A 13,709-nucleotide genomic window follows, 5' to 3' on the forward strand; every position below is an offset into this window, starting at 1 on the left:
ATGCGCAGGATATCTTAGAGCCACCACTGACCTTAAAATGGAATGCAGGAAGGTTAGGGCTTAGTGTACCATCCATCAATGGAGTCATTGGAGACAGAGCTCCAGTTCAAACTGGGGATGTACACCTCCCAGGCTCTTTCAAAGGAACCACCCTGGCATTTGGCTTAATCAATTTAGGGAAATCATGGAAAACCTAAATCTCGGTAGCAGGATGAGGATATGAACCTCAAACCTTCTGAATCCAAGTTCAGAAGTCTTTCCACTGGGCCACAACTCTCGGTACCACCCACTTCAAATAAATACACTGTCACATTGCTTATTGGAGGAAAATGTTAATAGGCCCAACGATTGCACGCAGCTGCAACTGCTGGGTCACCTAGGACACTGTGAGGTAGTGCAATCTGCAACGATATTCCGAGGCATTTTTAGCTACAATGTTCACCCATAGATGTGCAATAAATCTTCCTGGTCTGTGATGGTGACCTGGACATATATCCGACCACGTTGTTGAAAGAAACATGTTCTTACACTTTGTGATTTTGGACACTCTTGTTGTTTTCCCTGTCTCCCTCCCTATCCACCTGCCTGTCTGACACTACTCCTTAATTTTACAATCTCTGCCAACATTCTATATCCCTGGCTAAATTTTACTGTTCCAGTTACAAAATAAAGCACTTGCATTTGTCTTACTCATGCTCCTGATGCCATTATGTGAAATTTAGGTGCCATAAATATGGACATGTCTTCTCCTCTGGTCTAGTTACATATTTTATTTTTGTCGGCAGTTGTGGAATTTTACGTAGGTGTGTAGAACAAGAAACGGAAGTATGATGGGCAATATGAGAGCTGTAAAGACAGGATTTTTACTGTTGGATCAATAATGTATGCTAGTACCAACTCTGAGCATCACATTCATATTTGCAGCAATTACGGAGATAATTAGTTTCCATGTCACAATTAGTTTGCATGTTGGATATTAATGTCAGCACTTGGAGAAAAAGTAAAGTGAAACTTCTACAGTGATTTCATAATTTTGCTGCTTTTACGTACAATTAAGTAACAGAATTTGTCGGAACACTTAGGGAAATGAATATTTGTCACACTATCTTAATATTGTATTTCATAATGGCACACATGATGAGTCACATATACACTGCACGGCTCTCCCCCTGCCGCGTAATAAATTCATGAAAACTTAAAAATGTAGCACAGAAATGAGGACATCCACTTAAACAGTAATACTGTTCACACCAACACTGTATTCTTACAATGCTAAAGCTCTTACAGTCTGATTACAAAGGCCATTTCTGAACAATAAATCAGGATGATACAACACATGTATTTACACAAAAGTTGACAAGCAACTCTTCTTCAGTTCCATTAATTTTCACATAAATAGCTCTCAATAATACCATCACTATTCAAGTGTATCTAGTTCAACAACTTGCTGATTAAGGTTTCTAAACAAGAATAACTTTAAATACACTTCTCTCTATTGACAATTTCTTGTCCAAGTTAGGCCCATAAGAGGACATTTTAAACACAAAGAATAATTACTGCTAGCACATTGTTGACTTCTTACATTGTTGGTGCTTAATCTCCAAACTAGAGACAATAAAATGGCTGTGTAGACTAAGAACCTGTAGCACAAAGTCCTGAGACAAAAAAGTCCAAGTTACTGTCCAAAATTGATGAGAAATGACTTTTCATCTTGTGTTTATAGCTTACGGATCCAGCGGAACCTGGAATGTAAGAATTACATTTTGCAATGACATTCACAAGAACCTTGTTATAAGTATAAATCTTCAAATACGAAAATATACACACTTTAGATAATTGTATATTTACAAACACAATTTTGGTACATGCTGAGAAGAAGGTATGACACTACCTACACATATTAAATTGCAGTATGAAATCAACAAGCAAACGCTACCAGCTACTACATACCCAAATATATATGATTAAGATTTTGAGCAACAATCTGATCTTTGTATGTACTAATGACTGCTTAACACTATTGTATAGGGATTTCTAAATTTATAATTGTGTGTCCTAACTGTTCCTTATCGTATCTAACATGGGCCCTCACAATTCCTTTTTATATCATGAATTTCCACATGCTCTTAGAATATCAACCCCACTGTAAATTCAAAGGAATACAGATCTAAATATGAGAAGTTCCAAACTTTTGAGGAAATAGTTTCCTGTGTTGTCCAGCAAAAATATTTGATTGATATACCTTCACATAATTTTTTTAACAACAGCAACATAACATTTCATCTGTTTCCAAATAAAAAATTATGACCGAGAAGCAGTTGGTGAATATGGGCTTTATACTATACTCTGTGTGAAAATCTTTGCTTCTCCTGTCTAGATGCAGATTTTCATCTGACATTTCATACCAAATAATTCAATAAACAATAATTGCACTCTATAAGAAACATAAAATCTAACCACATTATGTGTCTGACTAAATTAATGTTGGGAAACAGCTGTCAAGAATAGTGAATATTGTTAGGAGGGAGTATTATGGCTGTCACATGATCCATCCATCCAATCTGGGCTTGTTGTCAATCTCATAAATTTAGCTATTTGTCTAATTTAATTATTGCTCTGCTACTACTTGGTGTGCCATTAAGTACTTAGTTTTGTTGTTACACTTCACTATTTTGTTTGTTATTTATCTTACTTGGCAATGACAGTAGCTACAAAATTAGATGAAATGGAAATTAGGGTTTACAGTTCAGTTGATAAAGAAGTCATTACAGACAGCCCAAGTGCGGGATGAGGGAAAGAAGTTACCTACAATATGTGATCAAAAGTATCCGGACACCTGGCTGAAAATTACTTACAAGTTCATGGCACCCTCCATTGGTAATGCTGGAATTCAATATGGTGTTGGCCCACCCTTAGCCTTGATGACAGCTTCCACTCACATGCAGGCATACATTCAATCAGGTGCCAGAAGGTTTCTTGGGGAACGGTAGGCCATTCGGCATGGAGCGCTGCACTGAGGAGAGGTAGCAATGTCAGTCGGTGAGGCCTGGCATGAAGTTGGCATTCCAAACTATCCCAAACGTGTTCTATAGGATTCAGGTCAGGACTCTGAGCAGGCCACTACCTTACAGGGGTGTTATTGTTGTGTAACATTCCACCAGAGGCCGTACATTATGAACAGGTGCTCGATTGTGTTGAAAGATGCAATCACCCTCCCCGAATTGCTCTTCAACTGTGGTAAGCAAGAAGATGCTTAAAATATTAATGTAGGCCTGTGCAGTGATAGTGCCACGCAAAAAAACAAGGGGACTACGCTATAACACCGCCACCTCTGAATTTTACTGTTGGCACTACACACGATGGCAGATGACGTCCACAGGGCATTCGCCACACCCACACCCTGCCATCGGATCGCCACACTGTGTACTGTGATTCGTCACTCCACACAATGTTTTTCCACTGTTCAATCGCCCAATGCTTATGCTCCTTACACCAAGCGAGGTGTCATTTGGCATTTACTGGTGTGATGTGTGGCTTATGAGCAGCCACTCGACCATGAAATCCAAGTTTTCTCACTTCTCGCCTGACTGTCATAGTACTTGCAGTGGATCCTGATGTAGTTTGTAATTCCTGTGTGATGGTCTGGACAGATGTCTGCCTATTACACATTACGACCCTCTTCAACTGTTGGCGGTCTCTGTCAGTCAACAGACAAGGTCGGCCTGTACGCTTTTGTGTCGTACATGTCCCTTCACGTTTCCACTTCACTATCACATCAGAAACAGTGGCCCTAAGGATGTTTAGGAGTCTTGTAATCTCAGGTACAGAAGTATGAAACAAGTGACACCCAATCACCTGACCACATTCAAAGTCCGTGAGTTCCGCGGAGTGCCCCATTCTGTTCTCTCACAATGTCTAATGCCTACTGAGGTCGCTGATATGGAGTACCTGTCAGTAGGTGGCAGCACAATACACCTAATATGAAAAACGTATGTTGTTGGGCGTGTCCGGATACTTTTGACCACATAGTGTATGTCCTCAAAGGAACTGTCCCAGCATTTGCTCTAAGTGATTTAGAGAAACAATGGGAAACCTACAGTGGACAACATGACAATGATCTGAATCACATTCCTCTGAGTACAAGGTCTTACCACACTGTCACAACACATAGTATTTTAGCTGAAATCAAGTATGTCGATTAGCTAAGATTTCATGCTTAAGTGGTTGATGTTCTCACGAAATTCCTCAATCCCAGTTTATTTTTGTGACAATTTCTCAGGATAGAATTTCATTTGGGAAAAGAGTCAGAAGTGTTAACTTGGAGACCTACTTGTTTACATTATTTTTCCTTAAATTATCTAGGTGTAAGGAACTGTTTCCTAGATAAATGTGGTACAAATTTTGTTAAAATACAGTATAACCCCACATTTACATGCCTGGAATTAACGTTCCCATGCCATTTACGAAACTTTTTTATTGCTCCTATCAAATTTCTTACATGCACAATGTTAATTTGCACCTGATTTTGCATAAACAAATTTATATTTTTTCTGCGATTTGTACATTATAAAAACATATTCTTGGAGAAAAAAACTGACAGAAAATAATGCTGGTATAATATTGGCTGTCAAGTAGTGTTTACAAACATTACATGATTAAGTTTCTTGACACCAGGGCACTTCACTCAGCAGATTTGAACCAATAAACATGTTAAAGCTGAACAATTCATGCCAAATCTCCTGCCGCTCTCAAGCTCTACTCAGTGTGGTAACTGATGGGAGTAACTAGATTCGTTTGGATAAGGAACTTGTGATCAATCCCAAGCATTTCCAAACTGTCTTTCCTGTGCATACATAGTTTTGTCGTTGTTGTGATCATTGTGACACCTTGGTCGAACCATATTTAGTGTGTGTCATGATTTGGCCACTTGTACTGCTAGCTGACGTAATCACTCACTTTGTGTTGCTCAAATGTTTCTGGTTCAAACAGCACCTATTATGTATTTTTTCATGCTGAGCAAACCATGTTTCAAGAACTTATTCTGATTGTCAAGTGAAGTTTTTACGATTTCTGTTTTTTGTTTTTTGTGGTTCATGGTGTGGGTTCCTGTAGTCATGTCCTAGTTCATGAACCACGGGCAACGTATGAGTGGCCAAGTAAGTGGTCCCGACAGTCGGGATACCAGTTACTTTGGAATAAGGCTGGGCATCTCTGACATATTCTGAGTCGTGGTCACCTTTGTGCTCATACGGCAAAGACTACCAAATCCAACGGTTAGTCCCTCAGCCATTAGGGGTAAAACCCAATGGGACTCGGGGCAAGTAAGGCTAGCAACCTGCTTCCCTGGTACTTTAAATATGATGCTGGCAACAATCAGAGCAAAATGCCTCGGACCTTTGGAGGTGACGGAGTCCCACCTCTAACTGACAAACCAGGGACTCCTAAGATACGACCTGGCAAACAAATGGTAATGAGATGGGAAGCTATTAATATCAATGGGGACTACTCTTGGAAGAAGGTAGAGCTGGCAGAGGCTGCAAGTAAGATGGGGCTGGACGTTTTAGCTGTTAGTGACATTCGGGTAAGGGGTGAGAAAGAAGAAGAAGAAGTGGGAGAATACAATGTCTACTTGTCAGGAGTCAAAGCAGGAATAGCACAATGGGGTGTAGGGCTTTACATCAGGAAAGAAATGGAACTCAGCGTAGTTGCAATAAGGTATGTAAACGAACGACTGATGTGGATAGATTTGACAGTGTCTAGCAAGAAAATTAGGATTGTGTCAGTATATTCGCATTGTGAAGGGACTGGAAATCGAACAGAAGGGTATGAAAACGTTATGGGTAAATTTGGAGAGGATATGGAGGCCAACAGGAACGGGCAGCAACTCTTGGATTTCTGTGCCAGTATGGGCTTAGTAATCACAAACTCCTTTTTTAAACATAAAAACATTCACCGGTATACTTGGGAAGGCAGGGGAACTAGATCTGTCATTGACTATATAATAACAGATCAGGAATTCGGGAAGGCTGTGAGGGACACACGTGTATTCAGGGGATTCTTTGATGACACAGATCATTATTTAATCTGCAGTGAAATTGGGATTGTGAGTCCAAAAGTGCAGGAGGTCAGGTCCATATGTAGGAGGATAAGAGTGGGGAAACTTCAGGATAAGGAAATCAGGCACAAGTACATAACAGCAATCTCAGAAAGGTACCAGTTAGTTGAATGTAGTCAATTACAGTCATTGGAAAAGGAATGGATAAGGTACAGGGACACAGTACTAGAAGTGGCTAAAGAATGTCTTGGAACAGTAGTGTGTAAAAGTAGGAGGAAGCAAACAGCTTGGTGGAATGACACAGTCAAGGCAGCCTGTAAAAGGAAAAAGAAGGCGTATAAAAAATGGCTACATACTAGAACTCAGGTAGACAGAGAAAGTTATGTTGAAGAAAGAAACAAAGCCAAACAGATAATTGCAGCATCCAAGAAGAAATCTTGGGAAGACTTTGGAAACAGGTTGGAGACATTGGGTCAAGCTGCTGGAAAAACATTCTGGAGTGTAATTAGCAGTCTTCGAAAGGGAGGTAAGAAGGAAATGACAAGTATTTTGGACAGGTCAGGAAAACTGCTGGTGAATCCTGTGGATGCCTTGGGCAGATGGAGGGAATATTTTGAAGAGTTTCTTAATGAAGGTGAAAATACGATCAGTAATGTTTCAGATTTCGAGGTAGAATGGGATAGGAATGATGATGGAAATAGGATCACGTTTGAGGAAGTGGAGAAAATGGTCAATAGATTGCAGTGCAATAAAGCAGCTGGGGTGGATGAAATTAAGTCGGAACTCATCAAGTACAGTAGTATGTCAGGTCTTAAATGGCTACACAGGATAATCGAAATGGCCTGGGAGTCAGGACAGGTTCCATCAGACTGGACAAAAGCAGTAATCACACCAATCTTTAAACATGGAACAGAAAAGATTGTAACAACTACAGAGGTATCTCTAATCAGCGTTGTGGGTAAAATCTTCTCAGGTATTGTTGAAAGGAAAGTGCGAGTATTAGTTGAGGAGCAATTGGATGAAAATCAGTGTGGGTTTAGGCCTCTTAGAGGTTGTCAGGACCAGATCTTTAGCTTACGGCAAATAATGGAGAAGTGTTATGAGTGGAACAGGGAATTGTACCTATGCTTTATAGATCTAGAAAAGGCATATGACCGGGTTCCTAGGAAGTTACTGTCTGTTCTACGAGATTATGGAATAGGAGGCAAACTTTTGCAAGCAATTAAAGGTATTTACATCGATAGTCAGGCAGCAGTTAGAGTTGACGGTAAACTGAGTTCATGGTTCAGAGTAGTTTCAGGGGTAAGACAAGGCTGCAACCTGTCTCCACTGTTGTTCATATTATTTATGGATCATATGTTAAAAACAATAGACTGGCTGGGTGAGATTAAGATATGTGAACACAAAATAAGCAGTCTTGCATATGCGGATGACTTAGTTGTGATAGCAGATTCGATTGAAAGTTTGCAGAGTAATATTTCAGAGGTAGCTCAGAAATGTAAGGACTATGGTATGAAGATTAGCCTCTCCAAAACGAAAGTAATGTCAGTGGGAAAGAAATATAAACGGCTTGAGTGCCAAATAGGAGGAACAAAGAACAGGTGGACGGTTTCAAGTACTTAGGATGCATATTCTCACAGGATGGCAACATAGTGAAAGAACTGGAAGCGAGGTGTAGCAAGGCTAATGCAGTGAGCGCTCAGCTACGATCTAGTCTCCTCTGCAAGAAGGAAGTCAGTACCTAGACTAAGTTATCTGTGCACCGTTCAATCTTTCGACCAACTTTGTTGTATGGGAGCGAAAGCTGGGTGGATTCAGGTTACCTTATCAATAAGGTTGAGGTTACGGATATGAAAGTAGCTAGGATGATTGCAGGTACTAGTAGATGGGAACAATGGCAGGAGGGTGTCCACAATAAGGAAATCAAAGAAAAACTGGGAATGAACTCTATAGATGTAGCAGTCAGGGTGAACAGGCTTAGATGGTGGGGTCATGTTACACGCATGGGAGAAGCAAGGTTACCCAAGAGACTCATGGGTTCAGCAGTAGAGGGTAGGAGGAGTCTGGGCAGATCAAGGAGAAGGTACCTGGATTCGGTTAAGAATGGTTTTGAAGTAATAGGTTTAACATCAGAAGAGGCACCAATGTTAGCACTGAATAGGGCATAATCAGTCTTAAATGATGATGATGTTTTTTGTTTTATTGAAGTTACACAAACAAAGAATGTAAGTGATAGTTTGCATGTTTGGATTTCCACATAACTGAGGAGGCACAGTACACGATAACCTAAAAAGACTACTACAGTGCAAGATACGCAGAACAACACACGTGCCAACACCACAGAAAATACTTATGTACATAATTGCACTTGACAAGAAAAAATTCTCAAAACATTGTGCTTAAAAAAAGGGGGGGGGCGGGGGGTAACTACTACAGTGTTTCATTATTTAAATAATTAATGACAGTTGCAGGCTTTCCAAAAACACCGATTATGACATATGAAATTGAGTCAAATGTTGCTAATTCCCAGCCAGCCATCAGTTCCAGTTACATCAGCGGTTTTTGTTAGATAATAAACCTTTCTTAGATAGTAAACAAATCCCTGACAAGGATTTTGATGCCTATTATGTACATATTGCTTCCCACGGTCCAGGGGTAGCGTCTTTGATTAATAATCGAAACGTCTTTGGTCCCAGGTTCAAATCCCGCTGCTGCTTAAATTTTAATTAAGAATCCGCATAGGCAGAAGACTACTTCCAGCATAAAAAGTCGCCCTCATTCTGCCAACAGCCTAGTCAAAGAGGGCAGAGGAGCGGACACAGGTTCAGGGCACTCTCTTGTCCTAGGGGTGCAAAACTGTCAATAAAGGTAGAAGAATCAGCAATGATCAATGGCATAAGGATGCAGAAGGCAATGGAAACCTCTGCATTAAAGATGTGTAATGCGTATCCACAGGACATGTGGCCCGTAACTGAAGAAGTATCATGATGATCTCTCCATTGGCAAAAGATTCCGGAATAGTCCCCCCACTCAGATCTCCGGGAGGGGACTTAGAAGGCAAAGGTGACCATGAGAGAGACAATGAATAACCAATGGAAGGATAGTGTTCCATGAGTCGGGGCATGGAATGTCAGAAACATGAATGTGGTAGGGAAACTAGAAAATCTGAAAAGGGAAATGCAAAGGCTCAATCTAGATAGAGTAGGCGCCAGCGAAGTGAAATGGAAAGGAGATAATGATTTCTGGTCAGATGAGTATAAGGTAATATCAACCACAGCAGAAAATAGTACAACGGGTGTAGGATTAGTTATGAATAGGAAGGTAGGGCAGAGTGTGTTACAGTGAACAGACCAGTGATAGGGTCGTTCTTATCAGAATCGACAGCAAACCAACATCGACAATGATAGTTCAGGTATACATGCCGACGTTGCAAGCTGAAGATGAAGAGATAGAGAAAGTGTAGGAGGATATTGAAAGGGTAATACATTATGTGAAGGGGAATGAAAATCTAATAGTCATGGAGGACTGGAATGCAGTTGTAGGGGAAGGAGTAGAAGGAAAGGTTACAGGAGAGTATGGGCTAGGAACAAAGAATGAGAGAGGAGAAAGACTGATTGAGTTCTGTAACACGTTTCAGCTAGTGATACTGAATATTCTTTTCTGGAATCACAAGAGGAGGTGACATACTTGGAAAAGGCCGGGTGACACGGGAAGACTTCAGTTAGATTACATCATAGTCAGACAGAGATTCTGAAATCAGATACCGGATGTAAGGCATACCCAGGAGCAGATATAGACTCAGATCACAATATAGTAGTGATGAAGAATAGGCTGAAGTTTAAGACATTAGTCAGGAAGAATCAATGCACAAAGAAGTGGGATACAGAAGTTCTCTAAGGCTATATATACTGCAATACAGAATAACTCAGTAGGCAGTAAAGTTGAAGAGGAATGGACATCTTTAAAAAGGGCCATCACAGAAGTTGGGAAGGACAACATAGGTACAAAGAAGGTAACTGCAAAGAAACCATGGGTAACAGAAGAAATACTCCAGTTGATTGATGAAAGGAGGAAGTACAAAAATGTTCCAGGAAACTCAGGAATACAGAAATACAATTCGCTGAGGAATGAAATAAATAGGAAATGCAGGGAAGTGAGGATGAAATGGCTGCAAGAAAAATGTGAAAACATCAAAAAAGAAATTATTGTCAGGACAGACTTAGCATACGAGAAAGTCAAAACAACCTTCCGTGACATTAAAAGCAAGGGTGATAACATTAAAAGTGCAATGGGAATTCCAATGTTAAATGCAGCGGAGAGAGTGGATAGGTGGAAAGAATACACCGAAAGCCTCTTGAGAGAGATGATTTGTCTGATGTTATAGAAGAAGAAACAGGAGTCGATTTAGAAGAGATAGGGGATCCAGTATTAGAATCAGAATTTAAGAGAGCTTTGGAGGACGTAACATCAAATAAGGCAGAAGAGATAGATAACATTCCACGAGAATTTCTAAAATCAGTGGGGGAACTGACAACAAAACGACTATTCACGTTGGTGTGTAGAATGTACGAGTCTGGCGACATACCATCTGACTTTCGGAAAAGCATCAGCCACACCATTCGGAAGACGCGAGGAGCTGGTAAGTGCAAGAATTATCAGAGCACATTCAGTTTAACAGTTCATGCATCCAAGTTGCTTACAAGAATAATACACAGAAGAATGGAAAAGAAAACTGAGGAGGCTCTAGATGTCTATCAGTTTGGCTTTAGGAAAGGTAAAGGCACGAGAGAGGCAACTCACACATTGTGGTTAATAATTGAAGCAAGACTAAAGAAAAATCAAGACATGTTAATAGGATTTGTCAACCTGGAAAAAGCATTCAACAACGTAAAATGGTGCAAGATGTTCGAAATTCTGAAAAAGTAGGGGTAAGCTATAAGGAAGATGGGTCATATAAAATAAAAAGGGTGTAAGCCAAGGATGTAGCCTTTCGCCCCTACTGTTCAATCTGTACATCAAGGAAGCAATGTTGGAAATAAAAGTTCATAAGTGGAATTAAAATTCAAGGTGAAAGGATATCAATGATACGATTTGCTGATGACATTGCTATCGTGAGTGAAAGTGAAGAAGAATTACATGAACTGCTAAATGGAATAAACAGTCTAATGAGTACAGAGTATGGACTGAGAGTAAATCGAAGAAAGACGAAGGTAATGAGAAGTAGTAGAAATTACAACAGCGAGAAACTTAGTGTCACGAAGTAGATGAAGTTAAGGAATTCTGCTATCTATGCAGTAAAATAACAAATGACATACAGAGCAAGGAGGACATCAAAAGCAGACTAGCAATGGCAAAAAGGGCATTCCTGGCCAAGAGAAGTCTACTAATATCAAATATTGGCCTTAGTCTGAGCAATAAATTTCTGAAAATGTACATCTTGAGTACATCATTGTATGGTAGTGAAACATGGACTGTAGGAAAACCAGAACAGAAGAGAATCGAAGCCTCTGAGATGTGGTGCTACAGTCGAATGTTGAAAATTAGGTGGACTGATAAGGTAAGGAATGAGGTGGTTCTGAGCAGAATCGGAGAGGAAAGAAATGTGTGGCAAACGCTGATAAGGAGAAGGAACAGGATGATAGGACATCTGTTAAGACATGTGGGAATGGCTTCCATGGTACTAGAGGGAGCTGTTGAGGACAAAAATTGTAGAGGAAGACAAGACTGGAATACACCCAGTAAATAATTGAGGACATAGGTTCCAAGTGCTACTCTTGAGATGAAGAGGTTAGCATAAGAGAGGAATTCGTGGCGGGCTGTATCTAACCAGTCTGAAGACTGATGACAAAAAAGTACATATACCATACACAAAGAGCAAAAATGCAAGGGCTACTCTACAAGTAACTCTTACAGCTTAAAACATTATTTCACACATTTTACATTTTCCTGCAAAGTAAACCATTTTTATGAAGTCCCTTGAAAACTGTGAAAGTGGGGTTTCACTGCACATAAAAACAACGATATATTATTTTTCAATGTAACACCAAAGACAGAGAAAATGCTGTTGAAAAATAGCACTGAACTTTTCAGAAATACATTTATTATAATACAGAATAAATGTTTACGGACCCAGTTTCTCAGAATTCTGTTCAGTTTTTAAAATCAACTGAGTTGTATTTTCCCTCTTGCTGTTAATACTTCTGCTTGACTATTTGGTTATTTAATGTGCTTTTCTCCACAATACAGTGACTTCCAAATACCATAATGCATTTAAATTCTAGCATCAGTGTGAAATATACTGCTTAGTGTGCGTAAAGTTTCTTATAGTCCATTGGTTTGATTTTCTCTTATATTTGAGTTTTTTCTAGAACTATAATTTTCTATATTTCCTTTAATTTTGCTCTAATACCTGCTATTAATTGAAAGAAAATGAGAGATGACATGCAGCTAGGATTATATGAATAGCATAATCCTCTGGTGATTAGAGAGAGAGAGAGAGAGAGAGAGAGAGAGAGAGAGAGAGAGAGAGAGAGAATACACGCAGTGCAAGGCATTGTTGTGCCAAACAATAAAAAAACAACACATTTTTACATCTAGAAAGAAACAAGAAGTTAGTAAATCAAATTATTCAAATACTGCACAACCTACAACTTTATGTTAAACATTTCACATACTATAATTATTCTCATTAAACTGAGACATTTATTTACCTTTTCTATGATAATAGTCTTTTGCTTTGGCTTTCCTTTGATAATGGCATAGCATATCAGGGTCATGGCCATCACAAACAAGAAGTAACTCGTGTGTATCAAGTGGAGATTGATCAATGAACGATCACGCTGTAACAAATAGTAAAATAGCAGTCGGCAATAAAATCTGAACACTACCTTAAATATGAAAATTCTGAAATAAATTAAATCATTTTTGTCAGCATAAAAAATGAAGTATAATTGGGATATTGTCACTGAAGACAATTTCAAATGTGAGTATTACTAACTGTTTTAGTTGGTAACCAGAAGCTTCATATTATCTTAGAAGTTGAGAAGAAAAGCCTATATTTATAGCACTTTCAAATTTATAAAAGCATTTGACAATGTTTATTGGATTACATGCTTTCAGATTCTGAAGGTTGCAATGGTATACAAAAGAAGAAAATGTTATCTACAATTTGTATAGAAACCAGAATAGTGTTAAAACTCATGATTGCAAGCAGCTGTATGACTCCAAAATTTATCACACAACTGGTTTCAGTTGTTTCCAGACCATCTTCTGGTGTCTACATACAACAGAAAACCAAAATAAGGCTAAAAGCGTCATCACAAAAGAAAATCTTAAATGTAGGAGTCAACATAGACAATTTACTGTGAATTTAGACACTGAAATTTTAAGCAAATGTGGTACAAATAATAACCATTGTAAATTGTCATGGCCAAGCCAACCGCTCCATTTAACTCCAGAACAAAAGCAGATGCAGGATCTCTTACTTTCACATGCCATCCAATTAGCTCATTTCGTGTAAGATGTGAGAATTCAAAAACACTGATAACTGAGTAGGATCTGTTAACTGACAAACTGTACATATTGTTACTGGTTGCTGTTATACCACATAATGCAGTATAGGTGTTCACAAGAGTTGTCACCATATACACAATAG

The 13,709-nt window shown here is 39.2% G+C and overlaps 1 protein-coding gene across 1 annotated transcript in view; it reads right to left on the bottom strand.

Annotated features, from left to right (window-relative positions):
• Positions 1 to 1,102: 1,102 nt before the first annotated feature.
• The window catches only part of LOC124711369 (transmembrane protein 248-like), a 51,940-nt gene continuing 39,333 nt past the window's right edge, over positions 1,103 to 13,709 (bottom strand). The window contains exons 5-6 of the mRNA XM_047241413.1: positions 12,766 to 12,894; positions 1,103 to 1,742 (exon numbers count right to left, since the gene is read on the bottom strand). Of these exons, the coding sequence (XP_047097369.1) occupies positions 1,725 to 1,742; positions 12,766 to 12,894 (147 nt within the window). The 3' untranslated portion in view covers positions 1,103 to 1,724. The remainder of the gene's footprint in view (positions 1,743 to 12,765; positions 12,895 to 13,709) is intronic.

This window comes from Schistocerca piceifrons, chromosome 8 (assembly GCF_021461385.2).
Source record: "Schistocerca piceifrons isolate TAMUIC-IGC-003096 chromosome 8, iqSchPice1.1, whole genome shotgun sequence".
Taxonomy (NCBI): Eukaryota; Metazoa; Arthropoda; class Insecta; order Orthoptera; family Acrididae; genus Schistocerca; species Schistocerca piceifrons.